Source organism: Microplitis demolitor, chromosome 4 (assembly GCF_026212275.2).
Source record: "Microplitis demolitor isolate Queensland-Clemson2020A chromosome 4, iyMicDemo2.1a, whole genome shotgun sequence".
NCBI lineage: Eukaryota > Metazoa > Arthropoda > Insecta > Hymenoptera > Braconidae > Microplitis > Microplitis demolitor.
This window is the reverse complement of record NC_068548.1, coordinates 5,665,136-5,691,122: the sequence shown is the minus strand read 5'-3', so window position 1 is coordinate 5,691,122 and position 25,987 is coordinate 5,665,136. Positions and strand designations below refer to the sequence as shown.

The 25,987-nt window shown below is 29.8% G+C and overlaps 2 protein-coding genes across 6 annotated transcripts in view; one reads left to right on the top strand and one right to left on the bottom strand.

The window, feature by feature from the left end:
• Positions 1-13,414, top strand: part of LOC103580840 (serine/threonine-protein kinase 11-interacting protein) — a 52,894-nt gene extending 39,480 nt beyond the window's left edge. For 4 of the 5 annotated variants that reach the window (XM_008562740.3, XM_053738455.1, XM_053738456.1 and 1 more), the window contains 6 exons: positions 6,675-6,752; positions 7,639-7,774; positions 8,012-8,136; positions 11,344-11,514; positions 11,583-12,394; positions 13,075-13,414. In XM_008562740.3, the coding sequence (XP_008560962.1) occupies positions 6,675-6,752; positions 7,639-7,774; positions 8,012-8,136; positions 11,344-11,514; positions 11,583-12,394; positions 13,075-13,266 (1,514 nt within the window). In that variant the 3' untranslated portion in view covers positions 13,267-13,414. The remainder of the gene's footprint in view (positions 1-6,674; positions 6,753-7,638; positions 7,775-8,011; positions 8,137-11,343; positions 11,515-11,582; positions 12,395-13,074) is intronic. The other variant, XM_008562743.2, reaches the window with a different exon arrangement.
• Positions 13,415-14,922: 1,508 nt separating this feature from the next.
• On the bottom strand, positions 14,923-23,714 carry LOC106693323 (uncharacterized). The gene is made up of 3 exons (XM_053738673.1): positions 21,499-23,714; positions 17,646-19,665; positions 14,923-16,957 (listed from the first exon to the last, which is right to left on the bottom strand). Exons 1-3 carry the CDS (start codon positions 23,675-23,677, stop codon positions 14,962-14,964), a joined length of 6,195 nt encoding a protein of 2,064 aa, XP_053594648.1. The 5' UTR covers positions 23,678-23,714; the 3' UTR covers positions 14,923-14,961.
• Positions 23,715-25,987: the final 2,273 nt, after the last annotated feature.

Here is a 25,987-nt window from a genome sequence, read left to right as displayed (position 1 = left end):
AAATGATTCATATATGGAGCATGTAAAGAGCGGATCACATAGGTCCCATATATGAATCAAATGTGCTTCATATAGCTGATTTTCATATATAATCTATATATGCGTATATGCCCCATATTTGAGCAATATACTTTATACATAGATCATATATGTATTCACGATATCTTGTAATTTTCTATATATGATATTATTTGATGATATATTCTATTGTTATATTTATGTATCTTACTGTGACCCTATCATTGACCATCTGGCTGTTGGATCTTATTACAAATAAATAAATAAATGTATGGGAAATTTTCATTTATGAATCATATATCCATATATAAATCATATACTTCATTAGGGTGTTTCAGAAAAAAAAAATTTTTTTCTTATGGTCTCAAAAGTTAGTCTTAAGTATAAAAAAAATCCTCCCAAGAGAGCAGCTCAAAATCTTAACTCTACTTAGAGCTCAACGAATACTTATTTTCTCATTCAAATTGCATGTAAAAAATTTTTTTTTTTGTTTTTTAAAAATAAAAATATTAAAAAAATTTTTTTTCGAAAATCGAAGCACACAGTCTTGTAGGAAATTTAATTCTCTACAAAAAAGCTCCGGATTGTTTTCTCCGGAGAACTAACAGAAAAAAAGTTATGAAGCTTTAAACTATATTAAATAGTATAACTTCATGTTTCCATTATATTAAACAGTTTTTTAATAGAAATTAAGGTTTTTTCATCTGAACTAATGTTATCTGTCAATTTTTTTGTTGAACACATGGGAAAAATTTTCCTTACTTTCAAAACAGAACTTTTTTTTTAATTTAAAAATACAGAAAGAAAAAAAATTTTAATTCTTAAAAAAAATATTTTTCTTTCAAAATTAATACGGAAAATAAGTAAGATTTAAGAAATCTTTTAAAAACACCTTACTGATTATACATAGCATATAAATTCACCATATAAACATGTACACGTAATAAAATCCGGAAATTATCTTTACGTTAAGTTTTTCAATTCACTATTGTTTCAAGCTTCACAACTTTTTTTCTGTTAGTTGTACGAAGAAAACATTTAAGGGCTTTTTTGTAGAGAATTTAATTTGCTACAAGACCACGTACTTTGATTTTCGAAAAAAATTTTTTAAATACTTTTATATACAAAAAACAAAAAAAAATTTTTTACCCGGAATTTAAATGAGAAAATTAATATTGGTTGAGCTCTTAGCAGGATCGAGCTTTCAAGCTACTCTTTTCGGAGGATTTTTCTAATACCTAAGACTAACTTTTAAGATCATAAGACTTAAAAAAAAAAAGAAATGTTTATTTTGAAACACCCTATTACTTCATATATGGATCATGTATGCTTCGTATATGCCCAATTTTGATATATGCTCCATATACTGCTATATATTATAGTGACTGGTAACTTATTAATTAATATCACTCATACTACAATGACAACACTCGTATACTAGAAAGAATAACACCGCAATTAACAGCAGTAAAAGAAAGGCAAAAGAGATATAGATTATTGAGGTACAAGATGTATGCTGTTATGCTGTCAGTATAAGACTGACTGACTTTAGTCACGCATCTATAAAATAAGAGAAGGCATTTTCACATTCGTTACAATATGATTCATGTTTCACTGGCTGTTTAGAGGACTTTTCTCGTGACCAGAACTGAAAATGCCTCAGTTTTTCACCTGATAATCAGCCGTAAGGAATTTTCAAGCTCAATGATTTGAATCCGCTTTGGGTTCAGTTGAAACTGGACGCTTTTAAAATCAAGTTTTTCAAACTGCTGATTAACTTACCACGAAATCATTTTTTTCGGTTAAAAATTAATAAATATCCCCAATAATAATCAAAATAAAATAGTAAATTACAATTCGTCCTCATCTAAAATATCATTGAACTTATCTTCGTTAAATGATATGTTATTCGGATTATTAACAATATAAGTATCTAACAATAGTTCATCTAAAATATCATTGAACTCATCTTCGTTAAATGATATGTTATTCGGATTATTAACAATATAAGTATCTAACAATTGTTCATCGAAAATTTCATTTTCTTGGTCGTCATTATCTTCCTGTCTATTGTCAGACATTGCTTCAGAATGCAATAATTCATCGATATTTATGAAATTGTTGAATTCATTATCATCATCATCATCAGAAAACAAATTAGTTGGATTATTGAAAACAGAACTACTGAGTAATTTTTCACCAACTTGATCATTTGGTTGATTTACTTTAACTTTACTGTGATGATAATTACTATCAATAAGTTCATCATCATTCAACAAATCATCAAATTCATTGAAATCGAATGAATAATTATGTAAATCATCTATTTGATATTTGTACAATAACTCTGGATTTAAATCAGCGAGATCTTGCGGCACGTATTTGCCAGCTTGAGACTCTAATTCTAACGCGATATTAATAGCATTTTCATCATCATAATTTATTTGTTCTTCCGTCTGATTAATCCGAAAATCATTTGAGCCATGAGATTGGTAATATCGAGACATGTTGGGTGCCACTGTCTCGTTTATCATTCGCGCATTATCATCTTTAACTTCAATTCCCAATTCTGATGCCATATCAAATACGTCTTCATCGCTATCTTTAATTTTAATTCCCAATTCTGATGCCATATTGAATACATTATCATCATCATCATCATTCTCAGATCTTTTGCGTTTTATACCTTGATTATTTGATGACAATTTTGATCCGTACGCGTTATAGTATTGAGCCGGTATGGACTTAGGTTTATTTGCAGCTAAAGCATCAGTCGATGAATTATGAGCTGTAGGAAATTCGCGTGATCTATGAGCTTGATCATATTTAACCGTCTTGTTATCATTATTTCGATTACTGACATGTCGATCTACAGTAACTATATCACCGGACACTTGATTATTGTCATGTATTTGCCGTCCCAGTAAATCATTACGTACTCGGGGCTTATATAATTCCGTCCGCACCAACCAATCAGTCATCAACCTGACATTGTCATCAGCACAATTATTTATAGATCTATAATCATGCCATTTACAGTTGGTAAACATTAGTTCTGTATTACCGATGTCATAACCTAGTTCATCTAAACATATCAATTTTGTCCAATGTTTAGGATTTGTTATTGTTGATAATGCTTCTTTGTGATATTTATCTTTGACATAAATGAATAATGCATTAGAGAAAATAATACTTAAAGTTCGTTTTAAAACAGTTAATGATGTATTGCCGACATTCCATTTAATGCCATAAGTTTCATAATAATTTTTATAATAATTCTTATGATTACTTGGCATTATTTGAGATTTATTATTTAGCTTAACTACATGCAATTCACTTTTCGTTCTATTAGCATTGAAATTCATTTTAATTAAAGATATTTCTTTAACTTCATAATAATTGTTTGATATTTTATAATAACTAAAATCGGTAATTACGTGAAGATTTTCAAAAATATTCCTTGAGTATAATTGTTTGTCAATTATAAGCGCAACCATTTCCACGACGTTGTCATAAGCACAATTATTACGTTGTGGTGATTTATGATAGTGGCAATTTGTTGAATTTTTAGTATTTATTTTAAAGTTTAAATCGTCATATAAACAAATAAATTTACTTAAATTTTGTTCGTAAGCAAAGTAAATTTCGAAATAATTAATTAGTAAATTTTTTTGTTCTTCATTTAATACGAAAATATAATTTGATGAAACAAAATAACGATTTAAATCTCTTTTTATAATGTTTCTATTTCCACTACTGGTGTTAAATTCGATTCCATATTTATCGTAATAATTATCATAATTATTTCGAGTTTTTATATCAAGATCGTTCAAATTATCTGTCATTGAATCAGCGACTTCAAAACTAGTGTCCTGTATTTCTCCAGAATTATTTATCATATATGCGGAATATTCTCTCATTACAAATTCATTATTTGAGGTTAAGTAACCGTTAAAATCAATTACTACATTTTTGGTCATTTTTTTTTTAATTAATCCAATTATTAGTTATACTTCTAGTTGAGGTTAGGTCAAAGTTACTTTGACGCGGACAATTGAATTTGAAATTTTTGATACTTATTTTATGAAATAATTATCATAAATTGGCTTCTATCATTACAGATTAAAAATTAGTCATATTTTATGATAAATATTTAGTAAATAAAAAATATGCAATGAAATTACTTATGCAAATTATAAATGATCTATGTCATTGTTTTGATATATATAATAATTTACTATGAAATATAAATATATCATTAATTAATTTATTTCCCGCAAATGAAAATGTTTGAACAAGATTTCGAATTCAAAATATTAATATTATTTTTTAACTTCCCGCTAAGAAAATTATTAATTTTCAAAAATTCGAGAAGTTATTGGTTTCACCCTGATTTTCGAAAATCGAGTTTTCATCAGATGTCGACGTTTTGAGGTTCTAGGGAGCGATTCTGACTACTTTCAGAAGAATGTCCGGGTGTGTGTGTGTGTATGGATGTAAACCCTTAATATCTTTTTAATGAACTGACCGATTAAAATGTTTGAGGCAATCAAAAGAGAATGTTGACCTTCAACTTTTCTGAAAATTTCGAATCGATCGATCAAATAGACTCTAAGATATGGAAGAAAAACAAAGAAAAAAAAATTTTTTTTCAGTTTTTTTCAAATTTTTCAGAAATGGCTCGACCGATCAATTTCAAAATCTGATCAGCACAAAAATTCAATGAAACACGACGATTGCCGCCTCAACCATCTCAATCGGTTAATTCGATCGTAAGATATCGTGGGAGAAAGAAATGCTAAAAAACGGGTTTTTCCGAAAACAATGGCATACAATAGTATTTTCGAGCGCGAAAATGTTTTCACAACAATGTTTCCGAGCTCAAGGAGCTTTTAAACAGCGGGAAGCTTCAAGGCTGGCAGCAGGGTCAACCGATAGACAGATTTTTTATAATAGCTCTCAAATTGATATAATATGACGTTTATAGTAAATTTATAGTGATTATCGATTGCTTAAAATTATTTCGATATCTGTCATTCTCTACAAGTAAGCTACACTGATAGAAGGATTTCTTAGTATTAAAAAAGATTTGTTAATATTTAACAAATTATTTCTTAACGGAGCTCTATTTAAGAAATATTTATTAATATTTAACAAATCATTTCTTAAACATCATTTTTTTGTATTTAATAAATATTTCTTAGCATCTAATAAACGATTTGTTAATATTTAATAAACGATTTCTTTCCATTTAAAAAATGATTTATTAGTATTTAATAAATCACTTTTTAACATTTAATGAATCACTTTTTAATAATTAATAAATGAATATTTTATATTTAATATATTTTTTATTATTTGAACAAATTTTTTTTTTATATTTAAGAAATTATCTATTAACTTATTTATTAAAATTTAATTCATAAAATCACACAGTTCAAGAATATATATCTATATATGTTTTTGCATGCAGCTACACACATTCATTAATATTTGTATTTATAAACAAAAATAACTAAAACAACCATCGTATAAAATTTTCTGTTCTTTTAATTTCAAAATACAATTTCATAGTAATTAACACTATAACTAGAATAAACAAATTAAAATTTCTTATATTAAACTACGCTGAGAAATAACATAAAATCCGTTTGATAGTACATGTGTTTTTAATGGTTTTATATTTGATTAAAATTGAACTGAATAAAATTAACAAGGCTTCCATATTTTCATATTTATAATATGGATGACAATTTACAAAATACTTCTGATATAAATATTATTTAAGTATATGAGAGCTTCAGTTGTAGGTTACGTTTAACCAACAATGCAAGCTAGAACGGAGTAAACAATGTGACGTCGCAACGACACACACATATAGCTTTTTTAATACTTGTACACCACTACAGGCTCGTGTGTAGCCCTCTACCGACAAATTCGTCTAAGAAATATTTATTAAATATTAACAAGCCTTGTTTGGTGCTAACAAATATTTCTTTTATGTTAATAAGGCTTTGTTAGCATTAAAAATATTTCTTAATAATAAAGAAGTTACTTATTTCATTATAATAAATATTGTTAATAATTACTAAATATTTGTTAAATCCAAAAAAGTCAGTTGAGAAAAATTTAATAAATCAATTTATTACTCCTAAACAAATCCTTCTATCAGTGTATTAATAAATTATTAAAAAATTTGTTTTTTGTCTTGGTTAGAAAAATAAAAAAAGATATTACTGTAATAAGGGTTTGAACTCGCGCCCTCATAACCCCGCATTTCCATCAAAATTCGATATTTTCAGGATACCTCAACATCTAATGAATCGATTGAGCTAAATAATAGCTCATTTTTTTTTAGTATTTAATTCTGTTAATTACAGAAAAAAAAATTTTCAAATAATTCACGGTCGACTATAATTAAAAATTTTAACAATTTTTCAGCTTTATAAAAATATTTTTACTTAATTTTTAAATAATTGATTTGAAAATAAATTGAATAAATTGATTGTACAATTAATAAATAAAAAAAAATGAAATATTTAAGTAGCTATTAAATAAATAATAAACAATTAATAATAATCTAATGAATAATAAGTTTATTTGCATTAATTATTTAAAATATTTGGGTCTTTTAACAAACTAATCACCTGGTGCAGGTGGAATTGAAGATGGAGCTCTATCAATTACCACTTCTTTGGTGTGTTCTGACTCTCAAAACCAAGCCCAGGTTTGCTGTAAGCTTTTGTTTATAATTCTTTTTTCTAACCACTTAAAAAAAATTAAATTTTAACTTTTAAAATGCACATTAATAAACAAAAGCACTTGATGAATAAATTTTTAAACACCATTAACAATCGAAAGTATAACAAACTATTTTTTTTTACCCGGAAAACAATACTCAGTCACGATCATATATGATTATCATAGGTAACCACATATCCGATCAAATATGAACAACAAAATGTTATATCATCATATATGGTAACTTGTAGTTATATATGACGACAAAAAAGTAAAACTTTTTTAACCATATCTGATCATATATAGCCATTCATTAACACGTGTCTGATTACATATGATCACATATGGCTATGTTCTGAACAGATATTTACGAGTGTATGGTCATGCATGAACACACATTGACATACATGAATATGTGTATCTGATTATATATCTTCATTTTTTGATACGAATATTTGATCATATATACTAATGTATGATCTTATATGCCATTGTTCAAAGTTTATATCTGATTATAAATGATCAAATATCGCTATTTTCGAATACTTATTTTTGTCATATATGGTCATGTATTATCACATATTGAATATTTTCATAATTCATATTTGGTCATATGCAACCATATATAAACACACGTATTTGATCATATATGAACATTTTTGAATATTCATATTTGATCATGTATGCTCATCTATAGTCACATCGAACCATATATGATCACATATGGCTATTTTTCAACGTTCATATTTGCTCACTACTCATATCTGATCATGTCCAAATTTGTATATGATAATATCTCAATATTCTTACTGCATATTTAACAAAGTCCATAAATAAATAGATATATTATAATAATTGATTTAAATCATTTAATTAAAGGTTCAGCAACGAGTTTAGAAGATTCACGTGAATCGACACCATCAACTGGTACAATTATGAAAAAATATGAAAGTGATATTGAAATATTGAGCAACCCAAGTCAAAGTAGTATCGAAGTATTAGATGATGGTTCCAAGTAAGTCAAAAAAACTATTAGCTTCTATTTAATTACCAAAAGTTCCTCTCAAAAAAAATTTATTAAATAACTTACTAATTTTTTAAAAGCCATACCTTCACCACACAGGGTAACTGTAACTCTATCAACTTCAAATTGCTTCAATCTGCTACTAAAAAATTATTTACAGTTACCTTATGTGTGAAAATCATTAATGAGAGGTTAGGAAATTAAAGTCTAACTAATTCTTGAATTTAGATCAAGTACAACGCCTAATCGTAAAAGATCATCTGAAGAGCGTCGTATTGCGATAGCGCCATCATTATTAACAATACCAGACACAACACCTATTATGGCGGGTCTTACTGAAAGTAGTTCATCAGGTTTGCATACCATTTTTTTTTAAATTCATATTTTAATATTTTATTAGATAAATACTCATAGAGGGTAAATGTACCAGTGGTCAACCACACAAGTGTTGATAGCCTTTCAATTTATTGTACATTAATTACTCTAGGGTAAGAGAATTCAAAGTTTATATCATCTTTGAATAGTTAAGTTTTAGATATGCCCGGTCAACTACTTAAACATTTAACCTAAATCATAAAAAAACTTATAAACAGAAAATTTCGCTCTGCGCACATTAGGCAACTGCTGTATCGCCTATCACCTGTCTTAAAAAATAAATTAATTAAATTAATTATCTTCTAATAATCTTTCCAAATCGTTATTGTCCAATTGAACAATACGAAAATTGTCAATATTAACATTATTTAAAATGTCATCATCGACCTCAAAACCACGATCGTCCTTTCCCCGATCGCTTTCATTTGATCCAGAATTATTCAACAGGCTTTCAATCTCAGCCGAACTAAATTTACAAGGTTCAAAAGTCTTTAAATCAAAATGATTTAAAATTTCATCATCGACCTCGAAATCACGATCGTCTTTTCCCCGATCGCTTTCATTTGATCCAGAATTATTCAACAGGCTTTCAATCTCAGCCGAACTAAATTTATAAGGTTCAAAATTATCTAAATCAAAATTGCTTAAAATTTCCTCATCGACCAGAAGAACACGATCATCTTTCTCCAGATCGCTCTCATCTGACCCGGAGTTATTTAACAGGCTCTCAATCTCAGCCGAACTAAATTTACGAGGTTCAAAATTATCCAAACTAAAATCGTTCGATTCCAAATCGACATCAGGCCCAATATCAGGCTCCTGTTCCTCTGTAGTCCAGCCCTTAAATTTATTCCTAACCTCACTTTTGTAAAATTTATTTTTCAGTATCCAATTAAGCATACTTTTGGCTCCATCTTCTACGCATATATTATTTCCCTCTTCATTTGTATGATTCCCACAGTTACTTCTCACCAGAACCTTGTCTTCATAATTATATTTTTTCAAACAAATAATCTTGTAGTTATCGCCAATCACCTTTTTTAACGCTTCCTAACCTGAACATTAAGTACGTAAATAATTTTGATTCGATATTGTTTCAATGTTGTCCGTAATTTAAGACGCAGTTCCTTGAGGTCATAGTATCCCGCATCCCATTTTATTATAATAGTTTTTATTATAATTATTGATTATGGTTTGCAAATTATTTTAATTACTCGGTGGTTTTGTGACATACAATTTATAATAATTTATCTCGCCAATATCTTTAAAACCATAAATACTCAATTCTTTTATTAAAAATTCCCTATTATTATTTAAGTAACCGCTGAAATTAATAACGACCTGCTTAAAACTCCGCGATAAAGTTTTTCTCACTATTCTATTAAATAACCAATTAATCATATTCATCGAATTACTACCTGCACAGTAATTGGTTAATTTATTATCATGATATTGACAGGAAGTTCCCATTATCTTGATGTTCATATACTTTAAATCGGTCATTAATTTAATATTATCGAATTGCTTACCAAGATAACTTATCAATTGGTCTTTTTTTTCTTGACTGCGTACGTAAATATTTTTATTTAATTTATTTTACAAAAGTAAGGTTATTTGGTTACGCACATAATTGTCAACACAGTTACCGATGTTCCATTTGATACCGTAAGTAGGGTAATAATTTTTATTGTAATAGTCGATATCAAATGATTTGGTGAAATGAGGCGGTTTTATTACTAACAATTTACCGGCAATTGTTTTATTCTTGTAAATGCGACATGGACAATATTCTTTTATTGTGAATTTATTATTGATGTAGTAGCCACTAAAATCTAGGACGTGTTTCATTTTTATTGCGATTTTATTTTCATTGAAGACTTCATCTAATATAAAGCGAAAAAAAAATTATTATAGATATTATTAAATAATTCATTTTTCAGAATATTTTTGAGTTTCAGTTAGAGGTGGGTAGTTCCGGACCTGTATAGTTCCATGAACTATATCTTTTGTCGGATACGTATTCGATCGTTCCTCAAAATTCACTTTAGTATACTCACTAGTTCTTTTTTATCCGCCACTGCCGTTATTACCAACAAGCAGTAAAGCAGCAGAATAATTTTTGATTGGTGATTTTTTATGGAATCGTAACCATATGGGTCGCATAGCATGATGCTGTGTATACTAGAATATTTTGTATGTTTACGTTCTAAATACTGAACCTTCATGAGAATTAAAAACATTAAATAGTTCCACGGATATGATTCCAGGAACTAGTTCCTTTTCGCTTTAGAATCATTCCAGGTTCAATCCGAAATGTTCCCGGAACTACCCGCCTCTAGTTTCAGTAAATTAAACCACTAAGAAGTATCAGAAAAAAAGGGTTCAACTTTCTTATCATATTTATGTAATATTTTTTGTAACCTATGAAAACAATACATGAGTTATCTCTATTAGTTGGAATTTCGGAAATGGTTTCGAGAAATTTTTCACAATAGCGAATAACTTCTGGACTATTTTTATAAGTTTTCCTTTGAGGAAGCACCACAAGAAATACAAAAAGTTCGTATTAGGTAGAGTTACTCTCTACAGGAGCAATAATACGGGCTAATTTTCATAAAAATACATGGATAGAAGCATCCTCTCCTATGATACTCAATTCTTCTCCATCTGACGGGCGATCATTGTTGAAAAAAAAATTTTTTCGGGATTATTTGAATTTTTCCTACCAAAAATCACTATAAAGATACCAAAATGTTCATAAATGTGCAGACTTAATTCTGACAGGAACAAAATTAAAGGCCGCTTTTCATAAAATACAGAGACAAAAACATTCTTTCCAATCCTCCCGCATCTGAGGCGTAATCATAAGTCAAAGAAATGTTTTTCTCAGGTCTTTTTTGTAGTTCTTTTAATAGAAGATACTACCCTGTTTAGAAAATCCCATAGAATTCAATCGATTTTCATGAATTCCCATAGAGATTTTATAAGAATGAATGAGTTTTATGAAAAGTGCTTTATCTAAGTATGGGTCACACATATAGCTATAAGAATCTATCGAATTTTTTAAGCAGGGTATAAAGAATAAAAAATGTTCATACTGTGTAGAGTTATTTCTAACAGGAGTAATTCTACAAGTCATTTTCCTCAAGAGTATAACCTCCAAATAAAAATTTCTTTTAATTCAGGTTCTTTGACTGACAGTATCTGTACAACTTACGAAAATAAACAAAAAACCGTGAAAACTCCAACGAAAATCCCTGTGAAAAATCAAATCGACGAAGTACAATCAGGCAGTTTAGGAAGTATCAAAGAATCTCCATATACACCAGTGTCTAATCTAACCTCAATGCTCGGGGGTAAGTGACCACTCATCTATTTCCTTCTCCCCACTAAACTTGACCAATCAATTTTATGTAATTTACAGGCTTACTAAGTAGTATGAAAATAGGTGCCAAGAACCCGGCATTGAAAATCGATGAGCCAGAGTATTTGAGCACAGATATTCAATATTCGTTTACTAATTTCACTAGCGTTGATCATCGTATCAAATTACACTTGATACTAAATATATTTGAGTTAGAAAACGAAGAGCTTGTTTTATTTTTACGTTGCGAAATATTATTACCCAATCAAATAAAACCATTCGCGGGTTGTTTAGTTCTATCGACTTCAAAAATTTATATTCTTAAAATAACCGGAATTGAAGGTGAAGATCCATCACGTTGGTTGCACAAAGAAATATCATGGACAATGGACCGTGTTCGTATATTCGCTCCGTTACCATTCAAACAGGGAATAACTATTGAGCTAGAAAACGCATTGACCAACCGGCTAAATAATTCTGCGGATGACAATATCAACAATAGTCTAAATTTATTATGTATATTACAAGACTTTCAACGGACATCAAATCTATTGTTCTATTTAACGGACTTGCCACTGCCCACTAGTTGTGAAGTTGAGTTTACAATAAACGAAAACTCTACATCATTGATGCATCAACTAATGGCTGGATCGAAATATCATAAGGAAAATGATGCCGTTAGAATATTTGCAATATTTTCATTCGCTAATTTAGACTTGGGCGACCGGGATGTTAAAATCAATATGGCGGGTTTGTTGGTTACGACTTCATCGTTAATAATAACTGAGGATAAAATGCATTGGTTATTACCGGAAATTAATGAAGAACCAGTCAAATTAACGGAGCAATCAATAAGCAATCTTATTGAAGTGGTAAGTTCTATTCATTCATTCATTTAATTATTATAACTATTTCTTTGTTTTAACAGCAATGTTAAATCTTTTGTACATTGTAAAAAATTTTTGGTGTGAAAATGGTTCCCGAGGACTTTACACGGACTGCATAGTGATGGTTACTGTTAAAAAAGTAATAATGCACGTTGAACAATGACTCATTCCTGTTCTAATATGAATCAGTCATATTGAAATGTATTTTCTCTTATATTGTTCGTTGATTACTGCACAGAATAATAACAAGTACTATCTATTTTTTTAAATACAGCTGCATAAACAATCTACTACTGCACTGTTACTATACCCAAAGTAGGGTTTAAATGAACAGAAAGTGTCACACAATAACACAACTTCTCTCATATTGCAAGTATACAAATCTACAACTCGTAATTCGCGCTCACCTCCCCCCCCTCCCTCTATACACACCGAGACGTTTAGAGAATCAAATACTAAATATAAATATTAAATTTGAATCTTCCATATGAGAAAATACTTTGTCCGGGAGTTTACGTATGTAACCAATAATATTGTATGTGTTTTCGTCTCGATTAATCTTCAGCAGATCGATTGTTGCGTAATCTTTATCAAAACTATATACATAATTATTATTATCGTCATTCTTATTATGATTTTCTATACAAATTTGAAATTGATTTCAGATATCTGATGGATGTACGTTAGGGTTAAATTTTCTTGATGAAGTGGCGGGTATTGAAGAGCTGTGGACATTTAAGTTTGTATCGAATGAAGCAGCCAATGCTGTTATTAATGCAATTCAGCCGCCATGGGAAGAATTGTTTTCTGTACCGTTACAAATAACCACTAAGACTTGTTTGGATGCAATAAGTTAATAATTAAGTAACTATATTATATATTATTGATATCTTATTACCTAAGGTACAATCAAATTATTTAAATACTCATGTTTTTATATTAATTATATTGTAGTTTTAATTAATCAATCGCAATAATCGATAAATAATATTTTTCTAACGATAACTAGAATAAATAAATCAATTAATAGATTAGTAATAATTGAAATTATAATATATGATATTGATTAAAATGTGCTAAACGAATTGAAAGCTGTGATAAACAATGTCTTGTTAAATATTTAAATTAAATACAATATATTATTATTATTATTATTACTATTTATTAAACCAAGTTTAGACAATCGGCCTGTTACAGGTCCCCCTCTCGGGGATTACACAATAATACAATTACATAACTAATCATGTCTATAGGACTTCTTTACTCCTACGCTTATAAATATAAAAATAAATATAAAATTTTATTAGTACTTTGAAGTGTGAACTGAAATAACTCAAAAATAAACTTTGAGCAATTAAATAAAATTTAAGAAAAGGAGAATAAATAAATTCTGGAAGTTATTAATACTAAAACTCTTTGATCACTGTAAAATTGTCAGTTCGGTTACAATTCCTGCACTCGGTCTCCATTCTTGCACAGTTCGAGGTTGGATCGTATTAGCTTGACTTTACAATTTGTTCCTCACTCACTCAGCACAAAGGCTTTGAGTTTAAGGCAGCCTGCAACGTAATCGTAGAGCTCACTCGTGTTATCAGGGGAGCCAGAGTGGGCGTCACCCTCAACCCTGATAACACAAATTGATCGTGAAAAAGTTAGTCATTCATTAGTTTCCGATCAACTTGACGACAAGTTATCGACAACTTCAGAAAGTTGGCGCCAGTATGGAGCCGCAACTGGAATGCAAGTTTCTGAGAAAATTGAAAGGAAACTTACCGTCAACTTATGATTGCCAATTATTGCAAGCAACTTTTGCCACCAACTTTCTCAGAAAGTGACTGTCAACTTATTGGATTTACAACTTTAGCCACCAACTTTCTCAGAAAATGTCTATCAACTATTGGAGGTACCAACTATTGGCGGCCAACTTGGTGCCCAGTTGTGGTTGCAAGTTTTTCGTCAGTTTCTCGCCAACTTGGCTATCAGGGAAGCTATCAAACTTACGTTTACCAACAACTGACGTAGAGACAGCCGGTATATTACCAACCAAAGGAAATTCGCGAGACCCTTGATCTTGATAATATCGAGCTTTCATATCATTAGTATCCTGATAAACAGCTCCTTTATTTACGACAATAAAAGGAGTTTTAGCATTTCCCTCTAATTTATTAGGTTTCGAGTTATCGCTTATCTTAAGCTTGATTACTTTCTTAACAGATAACCAATCAATCATCAGTCTAACATTATCATCAGCACAATTATTTACCACTTGCACAGTGTAATGTTTAGTTCTGTATTACCGACGTCATAATCTAGTACATCCAAGCAAATTATTTTATTTCCAATATCTTCATTATTCAGATTCAAAGAAATTATTTACCTTGAATTACTTGTTGGTGATTACATAATTCGTTCACTTCATTTAGTAGCAAAAAAAAACGTTTTTTTTTTAAAATCAAGAGAACACACCTCAAACACTCATGCAATATTTTGAGTAGTTTAAAAAAAAAGCATTAAATTATTAATTAATATTTCCAATACTATTCAGAATAAAATCACAAATTATAATTCGTCTCAACTGAAATATCATTAAACTCATCTTCGTTAAATGAAATATTGTTCGGATTATTAACAATATAAGTATCTAACAATTTTTCATCGAAAATTTCATCTTCTTGGTCGTCATTATTTTCCCGTCTATCATCAGACATAACTTCAGAATGCAATGATGCATCGATATTCATGATATCTTTAAAATCAATGTCATCATCATCAAATAAATTATTTGGATTATTGAAAACAGAACCACTCAACAATTTTTCACCAGCTTGATCATTTAGTTGGTTCACATCAACTTTACTCTGATGATTATCATTTTCATCATTTAGCAAATCATCAAATTCATTGGAACTGAATGAATAATTATGTATGTTATCTATTGAATATTTGGACAGTGATTCTAGATTTAAATCAGCGAGATTTTGCGGCACGTGTTTGCCAGCTTGAGACTCTAATTCTAACGCGATATCAATAGCACTTTCATCGTCATAATTTGTTTGTTCTTCCGCCTGATTAATTGGAAAATCACTCGGTCTATGAGCTTGGTAGTACCGAGGTATATTGGGCGCCACTGTCTCGTTTATCACTCCTGCATTATCATCTTTGATTTCAATTCCCAACTCTGATGCCATATCAAAGACATTATCGTCATCATCATCATCTTCAAATTCTTGGTGTCTATTAGCCTGGATCGCCTGGATAGTTGACAATTTTGATGCAAACGCATCATAATATTGAGCCGCGGTGGGTGTCACTTCCAAGTCATCAAACTTACGTTTACGACCAGCTGACGTAGAGGCAGTCACTGCATTACCAACCGAAGAAAATTCGCGTGACCCATGAGCTTGGTAATATCTAGCTTTTATATCTTTAATATCCTGATACACGGATCCTTTATGTACGACAACAGAAGGAGTTTTAAAATTTCTCTCTACTTTATTAACTTTTAAGTTTCCGCTTATCTCAAGCTTGAGTAATTTCTTACGATGTAACCAATCAGTCATAAATCTAACATTATCATCAGCACAATTGTTTGCCATTTTATTATCATGCCACTCGCACACAGTAAAACCTAGTTCTGTATTACCGACGTCATAACCTAGTACATCCAAACAAATTATTTTCTTTTCGATATTTTCATTACTCAGATCCAATAGTATATTTTTCTGAATATCGTTTTTAACATACGTACGTAATGCACGCTTTAAATCATAATATAAATTTTTTATTAAGTAGCCGGGGAATTCATTACCAGCTTCCCATTTAATTCCATATTTTTTGTAATATTTATTGTAAGTGTCGGGTTCAATATGTGATTTCTCTGGTTTCCTAACTAACAAACTACGCGATGTTATATCCCCATCAATACTGATACGAGTAATTGAAAGTTCTTTAATAACTGTTCTATTTATATGCTCATAGTAATTAAAATCAACTATAGAATATATATGCTTTAACCTAGTGCTACTGTACAATTTTTCATCTTTTACAAATTTAATCATATCCAACACATTGTCATTGGCGCAATTATTGCTCGATGGTGATTCATGGTAATGGCAAGTTGTTGAGTTTTTAAAATTCATTTCATAACCTAATTCCCGCAAGCATATAAATTTGTATACTTTTTTATTTTTATCGGCATCATAATTCAAATAATTTATTAATTTTTCTTTTCTTTTATTGTCGGCTACGAAAATATTCATAGCTTTAGCGAAATATTTTTTAAGTGTTATTTTCATTTTTCTCCTTCCCAATGTACCGGTCGTCCATTTTATTCCATATTTTTTGTAATAATTATCATAATTTTTTTTTGTTTTTATACTTAATTGTTTTCGTTCAGATATATCTACTTCGAAACTATTGTACTTTATTTCACCTCTAAGACTTATTATGTAAAACGAGTATTCTTTGATAACGAAATCCTTTTCTGCGGTAAAGAAACCGTTGAAATCAATAACTATATGCATTGTTAATTGTTTTTTGTATATAAAACTGATATTTCATATAATTCGTTGTATTCTATAAGTTTCGATATATTTATTGCAATGTTCGATAACATATTTTTGATAAAAATTTTTTTGTCATTGAGTTAATTATAGAAATTATAAATTACTCATGTAATTACTTGAGACCATCCAATTAGATGTCTTAAGTCATTCGTTGATAGTTACAAAAAGTTTTTATTTTATTTAGTAGACACATAAAATCAAATTTTTTCCAAAAACTACTTGTCGAGAATTCGAACTCGCGATCGTATGATAAAGATTTTTCTATGCCTACTCTACACTCGCACTGCGAAGGCCGTAAAATAAGTGTAGATAGTTCCGCCTTTTAAAGTTTCAAATTTGCTCTTTTTGGCTTTTCCAGTTCGGCATTGATTCTTGTCTTGTGACTAAATAGCGAAAAGCGATTAAAATGTAAAGGGATATACATTTTTTTTGCGTAGGTACCGCGCGCTAATCACAGACCTAGCTCGTTGCAGCGTTTCAGAGAAAAGTGTAAATCGAGCATTACCAATTGCATTTGTTTAACCACCGGGACTTTTGAAAGCAAGTTTTCCAAATTTCAAAACACTTAGCTGCAGTAGTATTTTTTTTTTTTTTTTTTTTTTTTTTTTTTTTTTTTTTTTGAAAAATTAGTAAATATTCTCAATAATATTCTAAATAGAATAATAAATCATAATTCGTCCTTATCTAAAATATCATTGAATTCATCTTCATCAAATGATATATCATTCGAATTATTAACAATATAAGTATCTAAAAATTTCTCATCAAAAATTTCATTTTCTAGGTCATTATTTTCTCGTCTATTATCAGACATCACTTCAGAATGCACCAATCCACCAATATTAATAAAGTCATTTAGTTCATCATCATCATCATCAAATAAATTAGTTGAATTATTGAAAATCGAACTACTCAACAATTTTTCACCAGCTCCATCATTTCGTTGGTCGACCTCAAGTTTACTGTGATAAATATCACTATTATTAATCTCATCATCTTCTAGCAAATCATCAAATTCACTTGATCTGAAAGAAGAATCATGTAGATCATCTATTTGATATTTGTACAATAACTCTGGATTTAAATCAGCGAGATCTTGCGGCACGTATTTGCCAGCTTGAGACTCTAATTCTAACGCGATATTAATAGCATTTTCATCATCATAATTTATTTGTTCTTCCGTCTGATTAATCCGAAAATCATTTGAGCCATGAGATTGGTAATATCGAGACATGTTGGGTGCCACTGTCTCGTTTATCATTCGCGCATTATCGTCTTTGATTTCAATTCCCGATTTTGATGCCATATCAAATACATCATCATCGCTATCTTTGATTTTAATTCCCAATTCTGATGCTATGTCGAATACATCAACATCGTCATCGTTCTCATCAATTCTTTGGCGTTTTTTAGCCTGATTAGTTGATGATAATTCTGATGCAAATGCATCATAATGTTGAGCCACAGTGGGCGCCATTTCCAAGTTATCAAACTTACGTTTACCAACAACTGACGTAGAGACAGCCGCTGCATTACCAACCGAAGGAAATTCGCGAGACCCATGAGCTTGGTAATATCTAGCTTTTATATCTTTAATATCCTGATACACGGATCCTTTATGTACGACAACAGAAGGAGTTTTAAAATTTCTCTCTACTTTATTAACTTTTAAGTTTCCGCTTATCTCAAGCTTGAGTAATTTCTTACGATGTAACCAATCAGTCATAAATCTAACATTATCATCAGCACAATTGTTTGCCATTTTATTATCATGCCACTCGCACACAGTAAAACCTAGTTCTGTATTACCCACATCGTAACCTAGTTCATCCAAACAAATTATTTTATTTCCAATATCGCCATTACTCAGACCCAATAATATTTTTTTTTGAGTATTGTCTTTAACATACGTTCGAATTGAACGCTTTAAAGTATAATATAAATTTTCTCTTATCAATCGTGGTACTTCATTACCATTTTTCCATTTAATCCCATATTTTCGGTAATATTCTTTGTAAGTAACAGGTTCTGATTGTAACTTGAGGGCTTTCTCTACGAACAAATCACGCGATGTTGCGATCCCGTCAATACTGATGCGATTAATTGAAACTTCTTTAAATCGTAAATGATTTGAATATTTATAACAATTGAAATCAATTATAGAATATGTATTCGCACGCATATTAGTATTGTACAATTTTTTATCTCTCACAAATTCAATCATTTTCAACACATTGTCATTGGCGCAATTATTGCTCGATGGTGATTCATGGTAATGACAATTCGTTGAGTTTTTAAAATTCAATTTATAACCTAACTCGGATAAACACACAATCTTCGATACATTTTTATTTTTATCAGGATCGTAATTCAAATAATTTATTAGTTTATTTTTTCTGTCATTGTCGGCTACAAAAATATTCATAGATTCAGTGAAATATTTGTTAAGTGTTATTTTCATTTTTCTCCTCCCCAATGTACCGGTCGTCCATTTTATTCCGTATTTTTTGTAATAATTATCATAATTTTCTTTTATCTTTGCACCCAATTTTTTTTGTACGGATTTATCTACTCCGAAACTATGGAACCTTATTTTACCACGATTATTAATTGTATATAACGAATATTCTTTGATGATAAAATGATTTTTTTGGGTTAAGAATCCGTTAAAATCAATAACTATATTCATTGCTAGTTGTTTTATTTATTTAAAACCGATAGTTTATATAATTCGTTGTACTCTATAAGAGACAATATATATATTGCAATGTTCAATAACTTATTTATGATAAAAATTTTTTTTGCCATTGAGTTAATGATAGAAATTATAAATTACTCATGTAATTACTTGAGACCATCCAATTAGATGTCTTAAGTCATTCGTTGATAGTTACAAAAAGTTTTTATTTTATTTAGTAGACACTAAAACAAAAAAATTAAAAAAAACCTCTTGTCGAGGATCCGAACTTCGCGACCTTATGATAAAAAATTTCTTCATAAGCAAAATGTAGAGGGATAGATAATTTTTCGCATAAAACTACGTGTTAATCGCAACTTAGTTATGCGTAGCGAATTAGAGGGAAGTATGAATGAGGCATTACTATTTGAATTTGCTTAAACAACCACTCAGGATTTTTGAAAGCACGTTTTTGATACTCCAAATAGTCAACTGCAGGTCCCTGTCTAAAAAACCAATAGATTCTTAATGCTTTATGTATAAGGCTCTGTACCCTGTTTAAAAAATCTCATAGAATTCAATAGATTCTCATAAATTCCCATACAGATTTTATAAGAATGAATGAGTTCTAAGAGAAGTGCTATAGTTAAGTATAGGGTCTTAAATATACTAGAGTGTCTCAAAAAATTGATTTTTTTTTTTATCGAAGAACATTGAAAAATCGACAGAGTATCTTTAGACAAAGACCCTGTTTAAATATGAGACCTTAATATTAATATTTAAAGGTGGCGATTCACGATTTTCTATTTCCCTTTTAAATAACATGGGAAAAAAAAATTTTAAGTTTGGAATTTTATACCTCGGCGATGGCTTATTGAACAGATAAGTTCAGGACATATTTTTGTTGAGAACTAAACGCTCTACAAAAAAAGTCTTTTATCATTTTTTGATAAATCCATTTGTTCAAAAGTTATCCGAGCTCGGAGTCAAGTTACCGTAAATTTCAAGATCATTTTATTTTTCCGGCAAAACTATCGGACTTATCATAAAATGTCATAAAATCTTTTTTGTAGATAATTTTATTTCCTACAAATTATTATTGATCAATTTTTTTCGAATTCTTCATTGTTTTCTAGTTATTTCCATTTTAATGCCAAGCTCCTAAATCGATCAGAACACTATTTTTTTAAGAGCTTGGCATTAAAATGGAAATAACTTGAAAACAATGCAGAATTCGAAAAAAATTGATCAATACTAATTTGTAGGAAATTAAATTATCTACAAAAAAGATTTTATGACATTTTATGATAAGTCCGATAGTTTTGCCGGAAAAATAAAATGATCTTGAAATTTACTGTAACTTGACTCCGAGCTCGGATAACTTTTGAACAAATGGATTTATCAAAAAATGATAAAAGACTTTTTTTGTAGAGCGTTTAGTTCTCAACAAAAATATGTCCTGAACTTATCTGTTCAATAAGCCATCGCCGAGGTATAAAATTCCAAACTTAAAATTTTTTTTTCCCATGTTATTTAAATGGAAAATAGAAAATCGTGAATCGCCACCTTTAAATATTAATATTAAGGTCTCATATTTTAACAGGGTCTTTATCTAGAGATACTCTGTCGATTTTTCAATGTTCTTTGAGAAAAAAAAAGTCGATTTTTTGAAACACTAATACCTACAGCTATAAAAATCTATCGGATTTTTTAGGCAGGGTACTTAACTACAGCACTTCTCATAGAACTCATCCATTCTACGAGATTTTCTCAGCAGGAGTGTTCTCTTTTCTATGTAAAAAAATTGATAAAAATTATGAATGATATTCAAAATAAAATAATAAATCATAATTCGTCTTCTTCTAAAATATCATTGAATTCATCTTCATCAAACGATATATTATTGGGATTATTAACAATATAAGTATCTAAAAATTTCTCATCGAAAATTTCATTTTTTTGATCATCATTATCTTCCCTTCTGTTATGAAACATCGCTTCAGAATGCAATGATGCATCGATATTCATGATATCATTGAAATCATTGTTATCATCATCATCAAATAAATTATTTGGATCATTGGAAATAGAACTACTCAACAATTGTTCACCAATTTGATCATTTAGTTGGTTTACATCAACTTTACTCTGATGATTATCATTTTCATCATTTAGCAAACCATCAAATTCATTTGATTCAAATGAATAATCATATAAATCATCTATTGGATATTTGTACAATGACTCTGAATTCAAATCAGCGAGATTCTTCGGTGTGTGCTTGGCAATTTGAGATTCTAATTCTAACGCGATGTCAATAGCATTTTCATCGTCATAATTTGTTTGTTCTTCCGTCTGATTAATCGGAAAATTACTCGGTCCATGAGCTTGGTAGTACCGAGGTACATTGGGCGCCACTGTCTCGTTTATCACTCGTGCATTATCGTCTTTGATTTCAATTCCCGGTTTTGATGCCATATCGAACACGTTATCATCATTATCTTTTATTTTAATTCCCAAGTTTGCTGCCATTTTGAACACATCATCATCATCGTCTTCAATTTCGCGGTGTGTTTTTCTCTGATCGATTGACGACTTTGTGTAAGAGAAAGCTTCATAATTTCGAGATACGGAAGGCACCACATAGTTATCAAACTTACGTTTATCAGCAGTTGACGTAAAAGTAGCCGCTCCTTTACCAACTGACGACATCGCACGTGACCCATAAGCTTGGGAGAATTGAGGCATATTAGGTGCCACTGTCCCATGCGATTCGTTTATCATTCGCGTATTGTCACCACGATTTTCAATTTTACGACGTTTATTTTCATCAGTTGACGACAGCATGGATCCGAATGCGTCATAATATCGAGATGCAGAAGGCATCAACGAGTAATCCATCTTACGTTTATGAACAACTGACGTCGAAGCAGTCACTGCTTTATTAACCGAAGAAATCTTACGTGACTTATGAGCTTGGGAGGATCGAAGTATATTGGGTTTCAAACTACTGCGCACTTGGAGCGGAAGTAATTTCTTACGATACAACCAATCAGTCATCAATCTAACATTATCGGAAGCACAATTATTTGCCATTTTATTATCATGCCAATTACACGCGGTAAAACCTAGTTCTGTATTATCAGCGTCATAACCTAGTTCATCCAAGCAAATTATTTTATTTCCAATATCTTTAGTACTCAGATTCAATAGTATATTTTTTTGAGTATTACTTTTAACATATGTTCGCATTGAATCCTTTACAGTTTGCAATAAATTTTGCGTTATAAGTCGTGAAAATTTATTACCAGCTTTCCATCTAATGCCATATCTTTGGTAGTATTCTTTGTAATTACCAGGTCCCGAATGGGATTCATTAATCGGTTTCTCTACAAACAAATCGCGTGATGTTACGACCCCATCAATACTGATACGACTAATCGAAACTTCTTTAATTATTGAATGATTTGAATATTTATAACAATTGAAATCAATTATAGAATATAAGTTCGCACACGTATTCGTATCATACAACTTTTTATCTTTCACAAATGTAACCATATCCAAAACATTGTCATTGGCGCAATTATTGCTTGATGGTGATTGATGGTAATGACAATTCGTTGAGTTTGAAAAGTTCATTTTATAACCTAAGTCTTTTAGAGATACATAATTTGTTTTTGGAGTTTTCCGTACATTAATATAGTTTATTAATTGATTTTTCTTTTCTTCATCAGCTAGGAAAATTTTTCGAGATTTAGGAATATGATAACTAATGTCAGTGTCTGCTTCTACTTTTGTTATGGTACCGGTATTCCATTCTATTCCGTATTTTTGGTAATAAATTTCATAATTTTTTTCACTTTCGCTATCCAAATCATCTAAATCTTCAACATCTGGCGATATTACTTCAAATTTATTGGTGTATACGTCACCTCGAATATCCATTGTATAAAACGAATATTCCTTTATGGTAAATTCATTTTTTGAATTTAAGTAACCGTTAAAATCAATAACTAAAATCATTGTTTCTTCTTTTATGTATTCAAAGAAAATATTTTATATTTTTTTTTGTAATCTATGAGTATCGATCTATTTATAGTAATATTTGATATCTTATTTATGATTAACTCTTTTTTTACTATGAAGTTAATTATGTAAGTTATAAATTACTCATATAAATACTTGGATTATTCTATTATTTACCTCGTCACTTGTTGGTGATTTAAAATGGCGTTTATTCTAATAGACATAGACTTATTTTAGTAGACATAAAAAAAAACATTCCTCGTCGGGGATTAAATCTCGCAACTTTATAAGACAGTAATTTTATAATTTTTACCGATATTTCGACAATTAAGGAGGTTCATCGATAGCAGTAGTTCGCAACTTTTAGAAAGATTTCTCTCGTGTAAAACATTTTGACTACAATAAGAAGTATTTGAGATACAGTACACTTTTGCGCATCCTCTTATATGCGCAGAAGTATAAAAATGATCCCATTGCGTCGTTTCTCAGACTTGGCTACGTTGCTCCTAACAGAATATTTTTCCCCTTGAGCATGTGTTGTAGAAAGTGTTTTGAATAATTTCGAGGTTATACATAGTTGGAGACAACAAATAATAAGTAATAAATAATAATGACTTTGCGACTAAATTTTAAAAATTCTAAATTTAAAAAATAATTTATAACTATTTAAATCTGTTGGGCTTCTACTGTGTTTTAAACTTCCCGCGCACTGCAACGTTGCCAAGTCACTATCTCTCACTTGTCAGGTTATGGGAGAAAGCTTGAAAATCATTAAAAGTAACAAACTTTAAAAATTAATTACAAAAAAATGAATACCGCTCGTTTATGTTTTTATTGAAAAAAATTACTTGTTATAAATTGAATTAATAATTTTTAGCTTTTAAAAAAATGTTGTAAGAAAAGTATGATTATTATTTAATAAAATGCTCACTCTAACTACGGTTAACATAGGGAATGCATGTTAAATGTACGATTTTTAATTGTTAAAATTTCGAAATTTAGTACCACAAGGACTATTTTAAAAAATTCCTACGTATACAGGACACTTCAAAGTATTTGTATTTAAAAATTGAAAGATATTGTAAGAAAAATGATTATCCGATGAACTTCCTTAATAAACTGATTTAGTGGAGTGATAGCTCATTTTATTCAGAAATTGATTCTTTATCATGTAGACAACACGGAGAGAAAATAATGATACCGTTCCTAGCAAAACCTCTCTATGCACAGACAGCTCTATAGCATTTCTTTACCTAGATTATGTCTATCGTAAAATAAAACTATCCTTGAACTAATTACTCAAAAATATCTCTATCCAGGCGACTTCTCAAGCTCAAACTTTACTCCGAAGCTTGCATTCAATGACAAGACTACCCGAAATAGCACTATTCATTATCAATTTAACTAAAAAATCATCTGTAATTGAGAAAACATGTTAATTAAAATGGAAATTCACGTGTTTTTTCAGTTACCGATGATTCTTGAGCTGAGCCTATAATGAATAGTGTTATTTCGGATAGTCTTAGCATTGAATAGAAAAGTTTTGGGGTTAAGCTTGCGCTTGAGGAGGGTTGGTCTGGATAGAGATGTTTTGGGGTAATCAGCTCAAGAATATTTTTATTTTACGATATACACGTTTTAGGTAGAGAAATGCTATTCGCTATGAGTGTGACTGCAGCGCCAGACAAAATATGAACTACGGGAGGCTGTCAGAGTATGTTTTTATACGTATGTCAATAGCAAGAAACATAAAAATAAATAAATATTATAAATAATAGTAAAAAAAAAAATTGTAAAAAATATGTGGCAGTTTTATAGTAATTGCAGTTTTGTTTTTTAGCTAAACAGACCATCAATAAGTAAGTATAATGATAAAAAATAAAAAAGATTGCAGTAAGCATTTAGGTTAAGTTGTTTGAAATTCATATCAAAGTCAAAATATGATACTAAGGAAAAAATCAAAATGAAAAATAAATAATTAAATGATAACAAAATAAATACTTTCACGTGTGCTTGCTTACAATTTCAGTAATCATAGCCTCCCGTAACTCCGAAAATAACCACTGCGAACACTTCAGTCAATTTGATTTCCCCTACCATGGCTTCACTCAGAGCGAATAGAGTTGTCTCTGTACATCGAGAGATTTTGGAGCGATTTGTCATAAGGCCAGTAGTTCTAAGGTCACTGAGTAAACCATCCTATATCTAAAATGGAACGGTTCCTACATGCGTATGGGAATAAACCCTATACACCATAGCAAACGTTCCAATAATATATATGAAATATTCCTATAATATTGTGGCAAT

Bases quoted from the DNA above. Each gene is read 5' to 3' on its own strand.
- LOC106693323 (XM_053738673.1), bottom strand. From the start codon at position 23,677: ATGATTTTAGTTATTGATTTTAACGGTTACTTAAATTCAAAAAATGAA. The intron at 19,666-21,498 runs GATTTATTATTT...TAAAACAACTAG, and splicing joins TTTAGAAGAAGACGAATTAT to CAATGAATATAGTTATTGAT. The intron at 16,958-17,645 runs ATGATTTATTAT...ATGAAATATCAG, and splicing joins ATTTTAGATAAGGACGAATT to TTTTATATACAAAAAACAAT.